Source organism: Pelobates fuscus, chromosome 1 (assembly GCF_036172605.1).
Source record: "Pelobates fuscus isolate aPelFus1 chromosome 1, aPelFus1.pri, whole genome shotgun sequence".
In the NCBI taxonomy this organism is placed as follows: Eukaryota; Metazoa; Chordata; class Amphibia; order Anura; family Pelobatidae; genus Pelobates; species Pelobates fuscus.
In genome coordinates this window covers 293017031-293038198 of record NC_086317.1, presented here as the reverse complement: position 1 = coordinate 293038198, position 21168 = coordinate 293017031, and the positions used below count along the sequence as shown (strand labels likewise).

The window sequence follows — 21168 nt, the reverse complement described above, 5'->3', positions numbered from 1 at the left end:
TGTGTTTTGTTTGCAGTTTTTTTTCTAAGATGAAATGTTTGGGGTGATGATTATTAAATTTGTATACTTGTCCTTTGTTGAACATTTCCAGTTAATGTTCAGTATTCTGCAGTAAAATCAGTGTTTTACTAGGAACACAGTATTGTGATTACTCAACATTTTAAGTATGTACCAGCAAATAGTAGAGTTAAATGACTAGTAATAAAAAGAGCTATTTTAAAAAATATATATATTTATAGCTTATATATGGTTGCTTGACACAAGAGAAAATGGTGTCTAAGTAGTGTCAATCTGTATAGGTTTACTATGTCTTCTTAAGTTAACATTTTTATAGCTATAACATTTGGTTGACTGTGCTATTTTCTTTTTTCTTAATACATTTTCTCATAAATTTTATATATATATATATATATATATATATATATATATATATATATATATATATATATATAGATTGTTCACCCACAACACTAAAGCCACTGACAGGTGAAGTGAGTAACATTGATTATATTGTTACAATTACACCTGTCAAGGGGTGGGATATTTTATTCACCAAGTGAACATTCAGTTCTTGAATTTTATGTGTTGGAAGCAGGAAAAATAGTCAAGCAGAACAATCTGAGTGACTTTGTCAAGGGCCAAATAGTTATGGCTAGATGACTTGGTCAGAACATCTCCAAAATGGCAAGTCCTTTGTGCTGTTCCCAGTATGCAGTAGTTATTACCTACCAAAAGTGGTGCAAGGAAGGACAACCAGTGAACTCATTGATGCACGTGGGCAGCGAAGGCTAGCCCATCTGGTTCGATCACACAGAAGAGCAATGTAATGCTGGCCATTATACAAAGGTGTCCAAACACACAGTGCATCACAGTTTGCTACATATGGGGTTGCATTAAGAGTGCCCATGAAGACCCCTTTCCACTGCTGTAAGTGCCTTCAATGGGGATGTCAGCGTCAGAACTGGACCATGGAGCAATGGAAAAATATTGCCTGGTCTCATAAGTATTTTTTTCTTTTAGATCAGATGTATGGTTGGATGTGTGTGCTTTGAAGAAATGGCAGCAGGATGCACTATTGGTTGAAGGTAGGCCGGCAGAGGCAGGGTTATGCTCTGGGCAATGTTCTGCTGGGAAAACTTGGGTCCTGGCATTCATGGGGATGCCCATGCTTTGACACGTATCACTTACCTAAATATTGTTGCAGATCATGTGCACCCCTTAATAGCAATGGTGTTCCCTGATGGCAAGGGCCTCTTTCAGCTGGAAAAAGGCAACCTGACACTGCAATAATTGTTCAGGAATGGTTTGAATATGACATGACAAAGAGTTCAATGTGTTATTATTATTATTAATATTACCATTGATATAGCACCAACAGATTCCGTATCGCTTTACAATATTATGAGGGGGGGGGGGGTTAACTAATAGGACAATAACAAGAAAACTTAAAGGAACGATAGGTTGAAGAGGACCCTACTCAAACGAGTCTATAGGAGGTGGGGAATAAAACACATTAGGACAGGAAATAGCAATCAAATAAGGTGAGAGTGAAGAAGAGATGGAGGAGAGAGTAGAGTGCTGCCCTTTAGGAGAGAGCAAGAGACAGGTATGTAAGGTAGAGGTTACTCTGGGAGGCCATAAGCATTCCAATATAATGGGGAAAGTCTGACTGGGTGCAAGATTTCCTCCAGGAGCGTTCAGCACAACGGGAGCATCTTTGCAGGTAGCGTGTTGATTTAGTATGCTTAGGTTTGGGGCGTGCCCTCCTTGAGGTGCGTGTTTGGAGCGGGGCTGCAGTGTTCAATGCAGAGGTGAGGGTAGTGTTATATGTTTAGATGGCCAGTGAGGGACAGAAGAGGTAAGGGATGGATAGCAGTTGTGAATCAATATCAGCTGACAGCTGCTGGAGGTCAATAGAATTAAGGTTACTCCTGAGTTGAGGGGGGTTAGACTGAGGCTGTTGGGTGAGGGGGTACTCATGAGCAAATGATAAGAGATGGTGATCAGAGAGAGGAAATGGAGTGTTGCAGATATTAGATACTGTACATGCATAAGAGAAGATGAGGTCGAGGGTATTGCCAGCTACATGGGTGGGAGAATAAGCCTGTGATAAACTGAGGAAGGAAGTAGTTGAAAGTAGTTTAGAAGCCGTTGAGGTCAAAGGTGGGTTAATGGGAATATTGAAGTCCCTGAGAATTAGGGATGGAATATTAGAAGAGAGGAAATAGGGTAGCCTGGGAGCAAAGTGGGCAAGGAAGAGGAGAGGGGAACCAGGGGGGCGATAAATAACGGCAATGTTACTAGAGAAGCGTTTGGGAAAGAGAGAGAAGGGGGAGGTGGGTAGAAGTTTGAAGGAGCAGTGAGGTGAGAGGAGAAACCCTACACCACCACCTTTACATTCACAGTGTCTTGGGTTGTGGGTAAGTTGAAGACCACCAAAGTATAAAGATGCAGGGGCAGCAGTGTCAGAGGGGGAGAGCCACGTTTCTGTTAAGGCTAGTAAAGCTAGGGAACGAGAGATGAAGAGGTCATAGACAGCAATTGATTTTGTAATATTGCAAACAGAGTGTGCATTGCAGAGGGCAGTATTGAAGGAGGATTTAGAGGAAGAGTAACATGAGATGGGTATGAGATTGGTGTGGTTCCTTGAGTTAGTATGTGGTGTGTTTGCCAATATGTGACCGGGGTTTGGAGAGACATTGCCAGCAGCTAGGAGCAGAAGGATAGAAAGGAAGTGAAGGTGGAGTAGGATTTAAAAGTTTTGTAGGAGGCTATGTATATAGAGGATTTGGGAGGAGTTGGAGGAGATAGGCTGGAAAGGTATATGTAGAGTGCATGGGATGAATAGAAAGAGGAGGGGAGTAAAGTGTAAGTAATGAAGATGGTGTTGCCAGGGACAGGTGAGCAGAAGGATAGGGATATTTTAGTAATGAGTGAAGGTAGTGTGAAAGTGAAAAATAGAAGGGAGAACATTATTTAGAAAAAAATGTGTTGCCTTGGCCTTCAAATTCACTAGATCTCAATCTGATCTATGGAGGTCCCACGTTTTAACTTGCAGGACTTAAATTATCTGCTGCAAATGTCTTGGTGGCAATTACTACAGTACACGTTAAGAGGTCTTGTGGAGTTAATGCCTTGACACATCAGAGCTGTTTTGGCAGAATGAGAGGGACTTATTAGGCAGGTTGTTTTCTTGATGTGGCTGATCAGTGTACACCTTCGCATGTTACCAATCTATAGGCAGGAATGCTTAAGAAAAATGGAGGCAAAAGTAACACAAAGGTTGAGAAAGACCAGGGTTTATAGATGTTTTCTATGGTACTTGAAGATTAGGAGTTAAAGTACCAAGGTAGAGAGTCTCAGATAAAGCACCAAGTAAGCTGCCACAGTGGAAACCAGCCATTGTGCCCAAACTGCAGTGTAAGTGGGCATCTGTCTAGATGCACTATAGTTTAGCTCCTCTATGCGAGTGAGCCACATCTTAAGGAGAGGTGAGCTAGCTTGTCTCCAGAATAGTGGGATAAGGCTCTGGGAAGGGAGCTGGATGAAATCTAAACAATTCTTGAGATTAGAATAAATTTCTAATTTCTAATTCTATGATGTTTATCGAAGTGCTTGTCAGCATTGGGAGTGCATTCAAGCTATCGATTATTCCGTTTATTTAACATGTCGCACTATTTTATCCATTCCTTTTACAGATTTTCAGCTGTATGCCTAATTTGTGTATTGAGTACTATTGGCTATTGTATGTGGATTGTCTGGGATGGTCCCCTGGGAAGTTGACATATGTGAACACCACCAAGGCGTTTTATGAGCTAAGTGTGTCTATGTTTTAACACTGGTGGTGAATGTGTTTTTTATATATACATTTCCACAGTAGGCAAATATGACATTGGCTATTTTGTCTAGCATGTAACAATCAGTTATTTAAGGTCCATAATTTCCCAATATAGCTGACCGTTTTTTTTTTAGCAATCGTTCAGGCCAACAGTGAGCTACATTTATCAGTATTAGAGAAAAAAATGTGTCCTCTGCCCAATATAATAATAAATACATTTTCAAAAACTCAATGTTTAGTAAATATACCTACAATGAAAACATCCATTCATTTAATAATTCCTTTTTCTTTATTGGGTAATATTTAAAAACAGCTTGCAAAATCTGCAGATCTCTCGACAATAACAGAGAATCAATAAATACTTTCTGATGCAAAGGTCAAATAAATAAGTGTTCGTGTCCGAAACGTTACATTAAATGTAGAAACCTACACCTTTTCCTCCTACAAGCACTGCCATCATGTATCCTTGTAAATCCAGTTTAATCAGGGGAAGCCCAGAACAAACATTGCAAATGAAGAGGACACAATGAAGCATTGTTTCATTTCTCATTCCATCTCTATGCTGGCTGCTAGGTGCAGTCAGAGCTTCATAAGAATGGTTGTGATATCATTTGCTAAATCTTTACTATCATTTTAAAAGAAAATGAGGCATCACATGAAACAAAATGACAAAGCAATTGGTTTTCAATGTTTTATTCAATTGTGTGATTTCCAGAAAGGTGACAGGTTCCCTTTAAGAAAATATTTCTAAACTGAAAAAAGTTTTAAACCGAAATATATTAGCCTTAATGTAAAATGTAGTTAACAATTGACCATGGTTAACATTTTAGCGAAGTCCTTACTGTAATCCTCTCTGTTCTTTTTATGTTGTACATAAATGACAAGTATGATGTATCTATTCTAATTATAGAAAGTGCAAAGTACTGTAAGCTATCCAAAATGTCACTAAGGCATGGATCTTACCCTCTTTTGCTCTTTGTTTATAAGTGCAAGTTTATACTTGCTAGCTGCACACAGTTCCAAGCAAAAGTTTGCTTACCTTCCTTCTTAGTTTGTCCCAGCTCTTTTCTAATATCAGTAGATGAGTGTGTCGGTTGCTAAATGTAAGCCATATATGTGAGAGCAGTGTGATACATTATGCAGGATTCTGTATTATACAGCATACATTCACACACTTTTAAAATTTAGTGGCTGCAAAAAAAGATCTGCCATAAGAAGACAAGTTAAAAAGTATGCTACCTTAGTAGTAAATGTTTTGTTAAATACTGCTAGTAACATTTCCTCTTATAGACACCATCCACCTTTTGCCATTCCTCTATTAGCAAATCTGTGCATGTGTACAGCACGACATCCTGTGGTTGGTCTTAGCAGACAGACGCGGGAGTTAGTGGAGGTGTTATATGTATGTTAAAACATACATCTAAACATACTATTCAGGGATCATACCGCAGTTTGTACACATACAACATCTCACACACATTCAAACACACGTTTTTTCTCTCAGGTCCCAGGACACAGGTATATGTATGGTGATCACTCCCAGTTAGGTCACAGAAGACTGGAACAAATGAGGTAGCCTCTGCTTGGTCAGGGTGTTGGAATAGGAAGGCAGTCACAGGCTGCAGGATTGGACCAGTGAGGTAGGCCTGGCCACTGATAACAGGAGGAAAACAAGAGGTTGCTATGCCTTCTTGTAGGATTCTTGCACGAGGGCCAGGCAGAAAGATAAGAGGTACACTGGTAAGGAGAAAGAGATTAAGCTGAGGCATACCTGGAGAATAATACTTCTCAGTCAGTGTGTGCACAAACATGAGGGAAGAGATGATATACTTTCAGTGCCCTTGGCAAGCCCAGCACCATCCAAAGTATCAAGCATAGGTTCCAGAACCGCATTAGTTCAAATAAGATAAGCAGAAAATATGCTAAATCAGGGATGCAAATGGTGTTCCCGGCAGAGTACATACATATTACTATTGGGAAGAACTACACATGTACAGCAACTAGGAAGGAGCTTTGATATTGCAGTAGAATCCTCCAAAGTTCAGAAAGTATACTGAATGTATTATCAAAAATGTCTATGAAATGTTATTTATCATGTGCTATAATTAAATGTTATGTTTTGTTTTGAAAGGAAGTGACAAAGAGGAAGGTTAACAGGTACTGGAAGTACATGAGAAACTTGATCAAGTGGAAGCTGCCTAGAAGTAGTATGAGATTCCCCTCGATAAGGAGGAAAAACTAAATCAACCAACATTTGCTCCTGAGAGAAGTGCCTTTCCAAAGTTCCATGGACAGTCACATTCAGGACCTTGACAAATGACATGTGCTGCAACAACTGCAGCAACCACTAATGCAACCACTAAAGATCTCACAACTGCCACCACAGATGGTCACACCACTGACTCCACCTTTTACCCTTGCAATGGCTTCCTTTTTTGGCCAACTCGTGTGCAGGAGAACATTCTGCGCTGCCCCTATATGTATGGTCTTTTCCTCTATCCGTCACTGCCCCTTCCTGCTCCAGTAAATACCAGAAAGGAAGTCAAAACATAAGCAGCCTATTCACACAGGCAACAGACCAAAAGCTTGAGCAGGCAGATACTGTGGAGCTTAGGGCGGTGTGCCAGAGCCATGTGCACACAGCAAGGAGGCAGCTTGCTCAGCAAGATATTTTGAATTCAAACATGGTATGGACTGCCTAGAGATCCTAGTGAAAATAAAATGATTTTGAAGCCAAATAAGGTTTAATACAATCACCAACAGATATCCTGGCTGGATCATCTGTTTGTGACTGAATAATTTACTTTAATTGATATTGCTTCCCAGTCTACTTAATTTGTACATGATGGCTGATATACATGTCTTAGAACATGTATACTATGGGTTGATTTCTTTTGCATTAATTTTTCACTTCAATGACTCATTCACTTCACTCACATACAAATGAAACCATTTTTTTTTAACTCTATCTGGCCTTTTCCTTTCTTTTTATTGATCACTATATATAGGGTGAGGTAGAGGCAAAAAATGCCTACACAATGCAAAATATAAACATAGAAAAAATTAGACCAACCTATACATAGACATTCATATACTTTAGGAAAAACATCATGGTAGATATATTGCATTATATTTACACCCTAAAGCACATAGCAAACCATTTCAAATATCAATAAAAAGAAACCAAAAAACAAACACGAGTCCTGCGCATCCAGTATAGGTGTGCTCACCCAGGTGCTACCACAATTTATTTAAGGACAAGGTTAAAGCAGCAAACGTTTCGAGCAGCAGCCTTCTCAATGCTAATGGAAACGTTTGCTGCTTTAACCTTGTCCTTAAATAAATTGTGGTAGCACCTGGGTGAGCACACCTATAATGGATGCGCAGGACTCGTGTTTGTTTTTTGGTTTCTTTTTATTGATATTTGAAATGGTTTGCTATTTGCTTTAGGGTGTAAATATAATGCAATATATCTACCATGATGTTTTTCCTAAAGTATATGAATTGTTAGCAGCAACAGACATTAACATTTTTAAGCATGTTGGAGACGAGTTGATAAGTAACGGTTAATGATAATGACTCCTATTAAAGTCAAAGAGAGAAATTAAAACTCTCATCAGATGGGAATTCAGTCACTAATGGCAAAGATTTGGGGTTTGGAAACAGCTGTTAATCGCTAACATTAGTAACAGCCACTTTAGCGTTTAACTATACAGTAAAAGTAAACGACATTGGAAATGAGCTCATGGTACGTAAAATTGTGTCACGCATTGCAGATCCATTGCATCAAACATTAGAAAATGTCAAAGAGGGACACTTCTATGTTTGATGTGTATTGGTCTGTGTGGCTTGCGCATTACTTCTTTTAGACAATTTCTCAACATATTTACTGTGAATTTCAATTTAAATGCCTAAATAACCAAGTTGGAAAATAAATGAGTTGGCTGATTGTTCTGCTGCTTTTAGAGACATTGAACATATGGATAAAGGTAGAAGCACAGGAACTGAGAATGTGGATGGGAGTGGGGGAAAAGACATTGAGCCCAGGGTAGTATATGGGAAAGAGAACTCTGAAGTTGGGCAAAAATGTGGTGGATGAGAAAATGATCAGGAGAAAGGTGTTGGAAAGGAAGCACTACATTGGGGTGACATTGCATTGAACAAAAATGACAAAAAAGCAATTATCTGGAAAATGAGAAAAAAAAACATGAAAACACATAGAGCCAGCACTTTTGCAAGCATTATTAGATATCCTCCTGCAATCCAGCAATCCAACTGCTATGGCATGAGAAAATATATATATATATAAAACAGTGAGTACACCCCTCACATTTTTGTAAATATTTTATTATATATTATATCTATTCATGACAACACTGAAGAAATGACAGTGTACAGCCTGTATAACAGTGTAAATATGCTGTCCCGTCAAAATAACTCAACACGCAGCCATTAATGTCCAAACCATTGGCAACAAAAGTTAGTACACCCCATAAGTAGAAATGTCCAAACTGGGCCCAAAGTGTCAATATTTTAGGTGGCCACCATTATTTTCCAGAACTGCCTTATCCCTCATGGGCATGGAGTTCACTAGAGATTTACAGGTTTCCACTGGAGTCCTCTTCCACTCCTCCATGATGACATCACGGAGCTGGTGGATGTTAGAGACCTTGCGCTTCCCCACCTTCCATCTGAGGATGCCCCACAAAAGCTTAATAGGATTTAGGTCTGGAGACATGCTTGGCCAGTCCATCACCTTTACCTTCAGCTTCTTTAGCAAGGCAGTGGTCATCTTGGAGGTGTATTTTGGGGAGCTGGCAGCACTCATGCAGGCCCAGACACTCCCACCACCATGCTTGACTGTAGGCAAGACACACTTGTCTTTGTACTCCTCACCTAATTGCCACCACACACGCTTGACAACATCTGAACCAAATAAGTTTATCTTGGTCTCATCGGACCACAGTACTTTGTTCCAGTAATCCATGTCCTCAGTCTGATTGTCTTCAGACCAATTTGATGCAGTGTGTGGCGTATGGTCTGAGCACTGACAGGCTGACCCCCCACCCCTTCAACCTCTACAGCAATGCTGGCAGCACTCATATGTCTATTTCCCAAAGACAACCTCTGGATATGACACTACGCACATGCACTCAATTTCTTTGGTCGACCATGGCGAGGCCTGTTCTGAGTGGAACCTGTCTTGTGAAACCGCTGTATGGTCTTGCCCATCGTGCTGCAGCTCTTGTAACACTAACGAGACTCACATGACATTTCTACTTAGGGGTGTACTCACTTTAGTTGCCAAAGGTTTAAACATTAATGGCTGTGTGTTGAGTTATTTTGAGGGAACAGCAAATTTACACTGTTATACAGGCTGTAAACTTACTACTTTACATTGTAGCAGAGTGTCATTTCTTCAGTGTTGTCACGTGAAAAGATATAATAAAATATTTACAGAAATGTGAGGGGTGTACTCACTGTGTATATATATATATAGAGAGAGAGAGAGAGAGAGAGAGAGCGAGAGAGCAAGAGAGAGATACATCGATATAAACATATATACACTGAAATCCTCATCCTTAGCAGTTCTAAGCTTCATGGTTTAGACTTAAGTGTTTTTCAATGAAAAGTCAGAAATGGTAGAACAATTGCAAATCTATTAAAATGGAAATGTCCTCAATTTTGAGTTATCAGATCAAGTTGTTTAGAAATGAATATTTATAAGTTTCAAATGACTGCCTTGAAAACTGTGGTATTTTAAATGGCAATTAACAGTTACATTAAAGAAGGAAAGCTACAGGTTTGGGTGTTGTAGTAACAATTAAATTTGTTGTCAACACTTGCAATAACACCACATTCCTTCTGAGTTTTTGAAGAAATGGGAATATAAACGAAGTATGCATCTGGAATGTCAGGGAATCAACCCAGAGGCACACATATTCCAGGCCTCTTGGACATTGTATTGATCTTAAAAAGGAGAAAATTGAGTAAAGCACTTAAAAGGTACACCATGCACTTTAAGTATTTAAATAATGATGCTAGTTTTGTTGTTTATCCACTCTAACAAATCTAATGTACACTAACTAAGAAGGAAAAGTGCAGATTGTCAGCTTAATTTTTATAATTATTCTTACTACTAGAATCAATTAACTTTGAACTTAGTGAGAATTGCAGTGATTTTTGTTTACACATATTTCCTCCATTTTAGGAGAACATTATAAATTGGACAACATGGACAACATGCTACTCACCTATGTCTTTTGCCATGTTGGAGTCTATGGAGTAGATTCCACTGGATTAAATAGGTTTGTCTCTTGTAAATGAATAGTAGTTTAATTAAATGAAATAAGCAAATCTAATTTAGCAGAGGAACATGGTAGACCAGGCATAGGCAACCTTCGGCACTCCAGATGTTTTGGACTACACCTCCCATGATGCTTTGCCAGCATTAAGGGTGTAAGAAGATTAGGGGGGATGTGGTCCGCAACATCTGGAGTTGCCTATCCCTGTGGTAGACTATGGATACCCTTTAAATAGATTGGATAACTAGTCCTTCAAGTTGTGAAAAAAACACTATTAATAGTGCATATGAAGAACATTTTTCCAGGATGTAGGGAAAAAAGTTATCCATGAGTACACTACTTTATTGGGTTTAATTCCTCAGGCAAACAACTTTGAAGCCTTGAGAGCATAATTGGCAGGTTATACTTTGCCGGCAAACAAATGAACCTATACAATTCTGTAACTAGAACTATGGAAAGATAAAAACAAGTGTGGTAAAAGAAAGAGAACTAACCATAACTTCACATAATTCAAACTATACCACATCATCTTATTCATATGGTTTAAGTAGTGAAGTTGGTATATTTGGCTTCCAGTGGAACAGGCTCTCTTGACAATGACCAGATAACTATGGCTGAAGCATGATTCATTTTGACACATAAGGGAGAATCATATCTCTACGGATCCAAACAGACATATCAGAACTTTCTAAAACTTTACTCTATTGCACCAAAACAATTACATAATAAAGAAACCAATTCTATCTTTAGGGTCCAACAGTAAAACGTTTTGATTAAACAAATTACTTATCAGGGTTCATTTGTATTGAAAAACATTAATGTTGTGCTATAATAAGTTGCTGTATGTTGTCTGCTGTGATTTGACTGTTTTTATTAAGTTGCCACAGCAATGTTTATGTAATGATCATATGGGCTAGTCCCAAGTAAAATAAAGTTTTGTATTTTAGTTCCTTCGGACCTGTTAGTCCTGGGATAAAGCAAGAGATCTAGGCCTGAGAGCCGCATGTGTCTTTTTAAAGACAAGAGCTTTATATACCAATGCAGGGAGATGTGGATACCTGCCTGGAATTTGGTCTGCAGCGGAAGAGGCAGAGGGGACTATACCTGCCTGGAAGGAAAGCTGCAGAGGAATAGGTAGAAGGGACGATCCCTGCCTGGAAGCAGGGTTGCAGTGTATGAGGCAGAGGGGACGATACCTGCCTGGAAGGAGAGCTGCAGCCTAGTCGGCTGGAAAAGCTCCACAAGGGCCTGAAGCATTCCAGGGTCCCTGCAAGTGGCTAGGAAGCGGACTTGGCGGAGGTACTTGGTCGGAGTACAAGAGCTCCGTCACATTGTTTATTTTCAAATCCAGCAAACTGGTCAAAAAGGTCAAAACAACAAAATGACACAATCTGGATACTGCAATGCTATTTAAATAGCAATGCTTATGGTAGAAGAATCTATAAATACAACATATCAACAAACACTCCTTCAGATGCCCAGTAAATGTTTCCTTCGGGTCTCGATAAATACCAGAACTAAAGAACTGCTGGGAATTGTCACTTACACATTACTCTCTAGTCCAAGAGAGTTATGTGTGTATCACCTGCCTATCTTCATCCACAATTTACCCACTTTTGAAACAGATTTCATGATCATGTACTAGCCCTGCCACTTCTGGTCCAATTCTGTTAACTTCCCTTCAGGGTATTGCTAGGATCAAAACACACATAGGGCTTGAACCCAAGAATAATTTGGTGACCTCTTGCTATATTTCAAATGTGGTAATCCTCATTTCCACCTATTGGTACACTTACACTGTCTTACAGATACACACTGATACACAAACACACACAAATGCACAAACACACACAGACACAGACACACACACACACACACACACACAGAAAGCACCTAAAACACACACACAGAAGGCATACACAGGCATAGATATGCACACAGGCAAAGATATGCACACAGGCAAAGATAGGCACTAACTCGAACATACACACACAGCCAGGCTCACTCAGACACACGATTGCATAGACAGGTACATATAGACACAGACAGGCACATACACAAATAGACAGATAGAGACAGGCACAAAGAGGTATACACATGCACAAACAGACATGCATACACAGACAAGTACACAAAGGCACAGACAGGTACACACACAGACAAGCACACACAGGCACACATATACAGAATAAAAAAGATGGCTATTTACCTTGGATGAGGGTAAGGAATACATCCAGGGCCCTGCACTATTGGTCTCCTACTCTCCCCAGTCTTCTCTTCTGCTATGCTGCTCTCCTTGCCCACTCCACTCCTCAGTGAGGCTCAGCTGGGTGTGGAAGCAGCACAGTGGTATTATTATTATTGCAATTTATATAGCGCCAACAGATTCCGTAGCGCTTTACAATATTAAGAAGGGAATTTAACTATAAATAGGACAATTACAAATAAACTTACAGGAACAATAGGTTGAAGAGGACCCTGCTCGATCGAGCTTACATTCTATAGGGTAGAGATACCCAGGGAATATGACACTGTGTGTCCCTATTAACGTGCAGTCTACACTCTCAGCCAACTCCTAGACCTACTGAGGATACAGGGAGAACAAAGAAGGTGAAGGAGAAAAAGAGGCTGGGCTACAGGGCCCCACATTTGGGGCTTAAGCCTCCCCTTCACCATGGGAACGGGAATAAGGGTATCTCTGATTCTGCTCAATGTACAGCGGCAGGGAATATTTTTTTTTATATTTTTGAAGATTTTTACTTTCTTTCACAAACAATATTGGCAATGCAATCATGCAGTTAAAGCATTCACAACCAGTGACATTTATTTTGGAATATGTTTACATAAAACATAGATCAGGATGACTGGGAGATGTCAAGCTAGATTTGATTACTAACATCTTACTTTTATTGCACCGCTGTCTAAGTTCCAGCTTGGATCACTACTTTGCACACATGCATGCGGCTGACACTTTAACTGACCCGTATAAACTCATGTAAATAGTATTTGGAAATTCTGGACTGGAAATTAATATTTTCATAAATTTTATAAACTTGTTTAGTTTCAGCAAAAACATTTTTGAATCCTATACTTAAAAGAGTGACATGACATCAACCAATTAGTATAATTTTTCTGTATTTGTGCTAGATCATAAGACTGATTTTTCCTTAAGGAACACTACAGTGGTAGGAATAAAAAAAATGTATTCCTGACACTATAGTGTCACGCTGTCCACTATCTCTCTCCCTCTCGGCAATTAAGGTGTTAAATACCTTTTGAACCACTCACCTTATTTCAAATACAAAGTCCATTGGCACTGGCTCCATCTCAGCCTCCTTTGATGTCAGTGTGAGGGGGAACCTCATTTGAATAACACACCTGCTATGCTTTCCTATAGGGATTTGAAGATGTTGGATGTCCACAAGCAGTGTGTGAAACAGCAGGAATTGCCTCTAATGGCAGTCTGAGAGACAACCACAAGAGGAAGTCTTAGTCTTGCAATATAAACATTGATGTTTCTCTGAAACTGCACTGTTTTAAATTGCAGGTTTATAGGACAGGGGCAATGGACCAAGACCACTTCAATGAGATTAAGTGGTCTGGGTACTGATAGTGTCCCTTTATTTTCTTTGATGTAAAGAACTCTATCTTTAGGGCAACAATAACAGTAGTTCCCAAACCTGTCCTCAAGACCCAGCAACAATCCAACTTATGTCAGTATATCTATTGGAATAAAAAAAAGGGAAATACATAAATCCTGGATTGTTGGTGGGTCATGAGGATTGGTTTGGGAAGTAGGCAGTGCTCAAAGACCATCCTTGTTTCTAAGGAGCTCACTGATGAATTATAGTTTGCATTATTCCAACATAGTATCCTAGAAGTTCAACCTATTTACACATTCATATTCCTGTAGTTTGGGACAAAAAAACAAACACTTTATTCCAATGAACTGTGTGACTGGACTTCGGAGAAAAATCAAGTGGAGGGGACAAGTATAAAAAAACATTTATGTGTGATGCTTTCCTTTTGATTCTCAGCCACAGTGCTCATTTTAATAAAGTTTTTTTTTATTTTTCCTCCGAGTTGAAAGCATTTGTGAGTCTTCTACTGATGTTTGCTGTTAAAGAAAGACTAACTACACATGCTGCAAATGTTAGTGAGACAGCTTTACTTGTCATTATTGTATAAATTGCTGTGTGCATGCCTGGTCTGTTTTCCATATTTTGCTATAATACTGCTCCTGGTTCACAAAAACATCAATAGTGGCACTAATTGTTATAACATAGCTCCGCATGCCTGAACTTTAAATGCAGATGAACAACCATTTACATAATGAATAAATGCAAATAAAAGTATGATTTTATTTTAGAATATTTATTGGTTCTACAGGACTGAACAAATGCATAGAGAATAGCAACACACATTTTTATTTTGATACAAAAGAGTTAGGAGACCTGATTAAAGGAACACTACAATCACCATAACAATTAAAGAATGCGTGTTCCTTTAAGAAGACCCTCCAAGGAAACTCACATATCTAACATGCCTAAAGTTTACAGATGGAAATAGGCAACACTGCATCAGACCCTACTCAAGCTATCAAATTATAGACCAGTAAAATCAAATACAGGACTATATAGATTTTTATTCTCCTTACTTAAAGGGACACTCAAATGTCCAAATACAAAGTAAAAAACGCTTAACATCATCTATCTTAGAAATAAATATAGCCATATGGTGTTAAGCTCACCACTGTGTCAAAATACCCAAATATCCTCTCCTCTGAAAAACTGTATTTCCTAAAGATATAATCTTTATGAAAATACTCATATTGACTGTATTGGAATTTTGCTGAATTTCCAACCCAGTCAAGATATAAGGCTTTTGACACTGTCGCACAGAGAAAACGTATCAATAAACTGCAATATTTGAGTTTGGATTCCAATATTGTTGAATGGGTTAGGGCAGGCAGTGGTTGAGTTACAGACAACAGAGGCTTGTACTCAATATAGTGTATCCAAAGCAATGTCTTGTTACCAGTGGGGTACCAAATTCACTGAGCTAACCAAACTAGGAAGTAATAGTACAGGTTATGAATGACAGCCAGATGTGTAACAAAGTTAATTTATAAAAGTATCAATATCTGTTTAAATCTGCACTTTTTGTATAATGAAAAAAGATGGCACACTCAACCCATAATGCATTTCAGTAAGCTAAAGTGTTTTAGAAGTTTGAAGTGTCCCTTTAAATAACAATGTCCAACATGCAACATTAAAAATAAAACTGTAGTCAAAATTGCAGACATATTCCGATGCATTCAAATTGTTTTATTTAGAGTCTTAAATCTGTAATCACCACAACAACTTTGAAGCTATATATTCATATCAACCAAAGCTTTTGGTTTTGTAAAGGATCAACTACAATAATTTTAGGCGGGCAGCCCAAAACATTTACTTGTGTACGTGCACAGAGACTAACTCTTGTTTATAAATATACAATCCCACATGGGCCTAGATTCAGCCACGGTAGCTGATTTTGCAGCAAGTGAAAGTTCATTAAGACCAGATTGGCCAGCATCAATATACATGAACACATGCAGCATTCTAATAAGGTGTTGCTGCCACCTGGTTTAAATGTTTAAATGTCTCCACAAGTTAACAAATTAGCAACGGGAAAGGGTTACACACTATAGAGCATACCAAGCTAGCAACATCAGAATGAAGTCTTCTTCCTGCTTTGCCAGTAATGTACAGTTAACATGGTTACAGATAAATTCCAAGTAACAAGAAAATGAAATAAAAAACATCTGCATAGTTTGGGCACACATAGTGTTTTATCTTCCAACATCGGCAAGGATCGTACTGTACTGTATTTTATCCTTGGAACTAAAAGTCATGTCTTATTGTAGCTGCTCGAAAAGTGCATTAACTCTTTTTCTGCCAAGATACAGTGTTGATTACATTTCCATATTTACAGAAGCAGAAGTGGTTCACTGCTTCTCTTGTGCGATACCTCCCTTGTGTGAATGTTAATGGACAATAAAAGGGAATTCTGGACCCTATATTTACCAGCAAGCCAGACACGGAGAGATGCTGAGAAAATGCATAAGATTATTTTGTACATAAATAGGTAAAAGAAGGGAAAACTCGTTTTTATTTACATGTCTCTCTGACATGCATAGGAGTCACTCATGTAAGTGCTGAACAGCTGTGAAAATTTGTGTTCATGTGAAATGCATACTGAGTACTTCTCGTGTAGGTTTCAGCAGCAAAGCGTGGACTGGCTGAGTTATCTCAGCCACATCCCACTTATAGTGCACGCCAGATGAAACACATTAAAAGAACAGTTTCGGTCCCATAACAACTTCTTCAATATGAAATTGTTATAGTGCGAGGCAGTCCCTGGTGATACGTTACCATTAGGGGTTAAACTGCACTCTAGTGCCGTTCCTCATTGTCCCGGTCTACATCCAGTTTCAGAAAATCAGCTTGAGGAGGCACAGACTGCTGCCAGTCCTGGCTAATAGGAATGGGAAGATACTTATAGGCTTAGAGTGTCAGCTGGTCACTCCAAGCCAATCAGGGTTGGCCCTGCCTGGCAGCAGTCCATGCTTCCTCAAGCTGATTCTCTAAAATCGTATGTGGACAGGGTTTAGTGAGGAACCACGCTGGAGAGCCAACTTTGAAGTTAAACCATTTGTGAACAAAAGGTTTGATTTTTAATACAACAAATTAATTCATATTTGGAAAGTTCAAAGTTACCAATAAACAAATATTAATAATGCTCATGTATATTGTGTATCACTGAAACACACATGGACACATCCATGTATGATGCGTTCTTATGCCCATAGTCCATTGTGTATTTACATAGTTTCCTTGTATAGAATTACCCAAAATCTATAGATATTTTGTGGACACTGTAAGATGTTTAGTTGCTGATATAACATTTTTTTAAACAATCTGATGTGTAATATGATTGTACACCTAAAACTAATTCATTATTATTCCAATCTATATGGTGAATTAACCAATTTTCCACCAATTGAGTGATTACATAGGTGGACGAATACTGCTTCCTGTCCCAAATATTTTTTTGAGGAGTACATCATTTCGTTACAAGAAAATAACAAATGAGCACTGAGGACTCTGTGGATAGAACACTTGTTGTGCTCCAACAGGTTCAAAAACATAACAAAAGTGGTACAATCATGACCATTACAGAAGTCCACAGTGCCTACAACAGATACATGCAGTCAATGTACCCTACTGACACATAGTTTCTCCGCAGGTCCATGTAGGAGAGGTAGTTAAACTCCATTGGGGTAGATAAAGTAGAAGTGATGACTGTCCAACAATTCAGTAGAGACTAAACACAAATTGAGCGATAGATACTCCAAAATCAAGAATAATACATAACACAACTTACACCCAATTTCACATGATTGACCATACATTAAAAGTCAATTAAAGGCACCCAGACCACTTTAAATCAATAAAGTGGTATAGGTGAATTTCCCCTTTAATTTTAATTCTGCAGTGTAAATCATCACCATTTTGTAGAAACAGACCTCTAGTAGTTTTCTGGAAGACAGCCACTAGAGGAGCTTCCACCATGACAACCAAATCAGAAAGAGAGCCTTTGAGTGGAACAATGCCACATTTGGCTGCACATGCACACTAGCCTCCCAACTCTTCCTTGTGGAGAAGCACTGGATTGGCTGAGATTATCAAGATTGATGATCTCAGCAGAGAAGGAGGGGCAGCCATCGAGAGACCAATGCGTCACATTGGTAGGAGGAGTAGTGGGCAGATATCTAAATAGGTAGGAGTGGGCAGATATCTAAATCGGTAGTGTAACACTATAGCGTTTAGAATACATGTTTGTATTCCTAACGCCATAGTGTTTATTTAAATAAAGCATGTAGACAGTAGCTTTTCATTTTTTAAACAGTATTCATTTAATATGTCATAACAGTAAGAAATGTTTCTACCCTAAGGCTAACACCTATGGCAAGGTCAAAATGTCCCCTGCTTAGTATTATGGGCAATGAATGGACATTATTTGCAAACAGAGAGGTGTCATTTACTTTTTCTTCAACATTTTAGAAGAAATGAAAACATGGTTCTCCTCAGCGATTTTCCCTTTCTTACAAGTTCGTGGCCAATAAAGCTCTGTTTACACACACATTAAAACCAAAGAGCTAAGAAAATAATCTAAATATTCATACATGTCAGTTTTATGTATCCTTACTTTATGTGCTTGCTGTGTATTTCATTTTCATTAAATAGTACACGTTACACTAAACATAATGTGTTGCTAACTTACAAAGGAAGGGGTTAACTTTCTAACCTATTAAACTCAGACATTTTATTTGGAAATATTTGAAATCAATTAAAACTAGAGTTCCAGGTAAATTGCTTACTTCTGGTGCAAATTGCTCATTGTGAAAAACAAGTTTGGGCTAACAGTTGGGTGAAGAATGTGCTCATCATAATAAATAGTTTAGCTTTAAATGTAAATCTCAGTCTACCAGGGATAGGCAACCTTCGGCTCTCCAGATGTTGTGGACTACATCCCCCATAATACTCTTACACACATAATGCTGGCAAAGCATCGTGGGAGGCGTAGTCCAAAACATCTGGAGAGCCGAAGGTTCCCTATCCCTGGTCTAACCTATTCATTGTAGTGTAGCATTTGTGCAGATCTATACTATAACGCATTTGCTGAATTCTCTTTGCACTGATTTTATTTAACGTGTGAAACAAAATACCTAACTGTCCAAATTATCAGGAAACTGAGCTTATAATGTGTCCCTATCATGGAAAACGATCAAGTGTCTATGCTGCTAACCTCTTACAATATCTATTATGTCATCATCCTTCCTGGAGATGAAAAAGGATGAATCCACCTACAAAAGGGCATAAATGGCATAAAATCTGACATATTTCTATTTTGAGATTTACATTTCTGTATTCATTCACTTAAAGGTTGCGCTTTGGAACTGTCATGAATACATTCCCACACTTTAGGTTTTTTTTTAAAATTTTTTTATTCCCACACTTTAGGTTTTTTTTATTTCTTATCCCCTTTCCAAAGAGTGCCTCTGGTAATATTTTGTTTTCCAGCCAAGTGGCCATAATGTCAACTTTTTTTCAAAGAAATACCATTTGCTTCTGCTATTAAACTGGGAGTGTAGTTAACGCTAAATTTAACTGAGCATGTATTAAACTAGCAGAGTTATTTTCTAAAGTGAGAATTCAAAGTGAATTTCAAATTTAAGGTCAGAATAGTTAAACTGAAATAATAGCTAGCTTAGATATTTTTTACAGTTAGGCTATTTTGACATTACATTTGAAAATCACTTTAAATTCTGATTTTAGTTAATTACCTTGTGTGAATCCGAATAGATTGTCAAATTTTTACTAACCTTATAGGGTTAACAATTCATCATTTCCTAATTCACTAACATTGAAAGGATTAGCCAAAACAGCTTTAGGATAGAGATCCCACCTTCTTTCCCTCCCAAAACCAAGGGGGGAAGCAAAATGCAATATTGTTCCCCCTTAGTGTCCTATACATATACAGCACTAGTATTGAAAGGGTTTACTTGCTGCCTCATTTATATGACACCAACAAACCTGCCAAAAATGAGAGAATGACCAGACAGACCCTGCCAGTGTCTGTTTTACAAACTTTCTCCAAAACATAAGCATACAGATTACTTGTCTGTGTAAACTAGATATATTAACACAATCACTGCTTAAATACACACTCCCACATCTAAACACACTATTACACTAGAATGATCAAAGCAATGGGTTTCATGGGATTTATATAAACGAAGCAGCATTTTATATTAACACGGTAGAACATTAACAAACATCACAGTGTTGCAAAACGGCCAAAACAATGTAATGCAGTGCTATTCACGTGGTTTCCATAGTAACAACCACAAGTACCGTAGTAAGTGTGAAATGGCTAGTGAATACATGTGACAGTTATATGCAAAGTGTATCTGATTTCACTCGGAACATTTTGAACATTTTGAAACTATGCTACAAGTCAAGGTATTTTATTGTACTTGCCTTTTGACAATTTCTGTGCATTTCCAAGGTGTTCTGAAATAATCCCACAGAAAAGTAACAGAAAGATTCCTGAAGTCATTGTTGCAAAATCCCTGCAGAAGAAGAGGAGATGCTGGTGTGCAAGGTAGCTGGTGCTTAATGTCTGTCTTTTCAGTGACAGAGCCTGCAAGTTTGACATGAACTAAGTTTAGTGGGTGGAGACATGACGACACTCAATCTCTGAACATGCTGGTCTTGATTTGCATAAGTGCAATAATATCAGATTGCTTATGTAATCAAACGCTGGTTGCTATTAGTGAGCTTGAGAAAGCCTTTTTACACTAAAGCCATGTATCGGTGCAGTGCTCAGTGTGTGGTACTAAAGGTGTGGAGAGTGTAGAAAGATTCATTTATTTTGGATTATTCACTAAACACTGACCTGTAATACACTGAAAAGCAAAGGGCACAATTAAGGCAAAAGGGGCTTCTTCAGAGTTAATTCGCAGGTTATGTCAAAACTTGACTAATTTTAGCCTAATTTTTTCAATATGGTTTATAATTGGCTACAATTTGCTGCTTTCATAGATATTCACTAAATATGTATTGTGAGTAATTGAATTTCAAAGTGAATTTCCGAATTTAGGCCAGAAATAGCCAAATTCAAGCTATAACTAATTTTTCCCACGCAGTTTTGGTATTTGCGGCACACATTTTGAAATTCACTTTGAATTCCTTAACAATTCCCATTTTAGTGAATAAACCTCTTTAAATTTACATTGAAAGATCTACTGATGGGATTCTACTCAAATGTTATTGTATAAACATATGCCTCCTGTCTGTCATTTATAAAGGAACATATGGCAATTTAAGAAATACAAGTTAAGAGATTGTACAGAAATGCCAAATGAGTGCAGCGTGCATTCCTTCAGCATTGCAGACTGGACACTGCAGGGATTTG

At 38.4% G+C, this 21168-nt stretch overlaps 1 protein-coding gene across 1 annotated transcript in view; it reads right to left on the bottom strand.

Annotated features, from left to right (window-relative positions):
- Window positions 1-20409, bottom strand: part of ABI3BP (ABI family member 3 binding protein) — a 416270-nt gene extending 395861 nt beyond the window's left edge. Inside the window, exon 1 of the mRNA XM_063457646.1 lies at window positions 20232-20409. Coding sequence (XP_063313716.1) covers window positions 20232-20409 — 178 coding nt within the window. The remainder of the gene's footprint in view (window positions 1-20231) is intronic.
- Window positions 20410-21168: the final 759 nt, after the last annotated feature.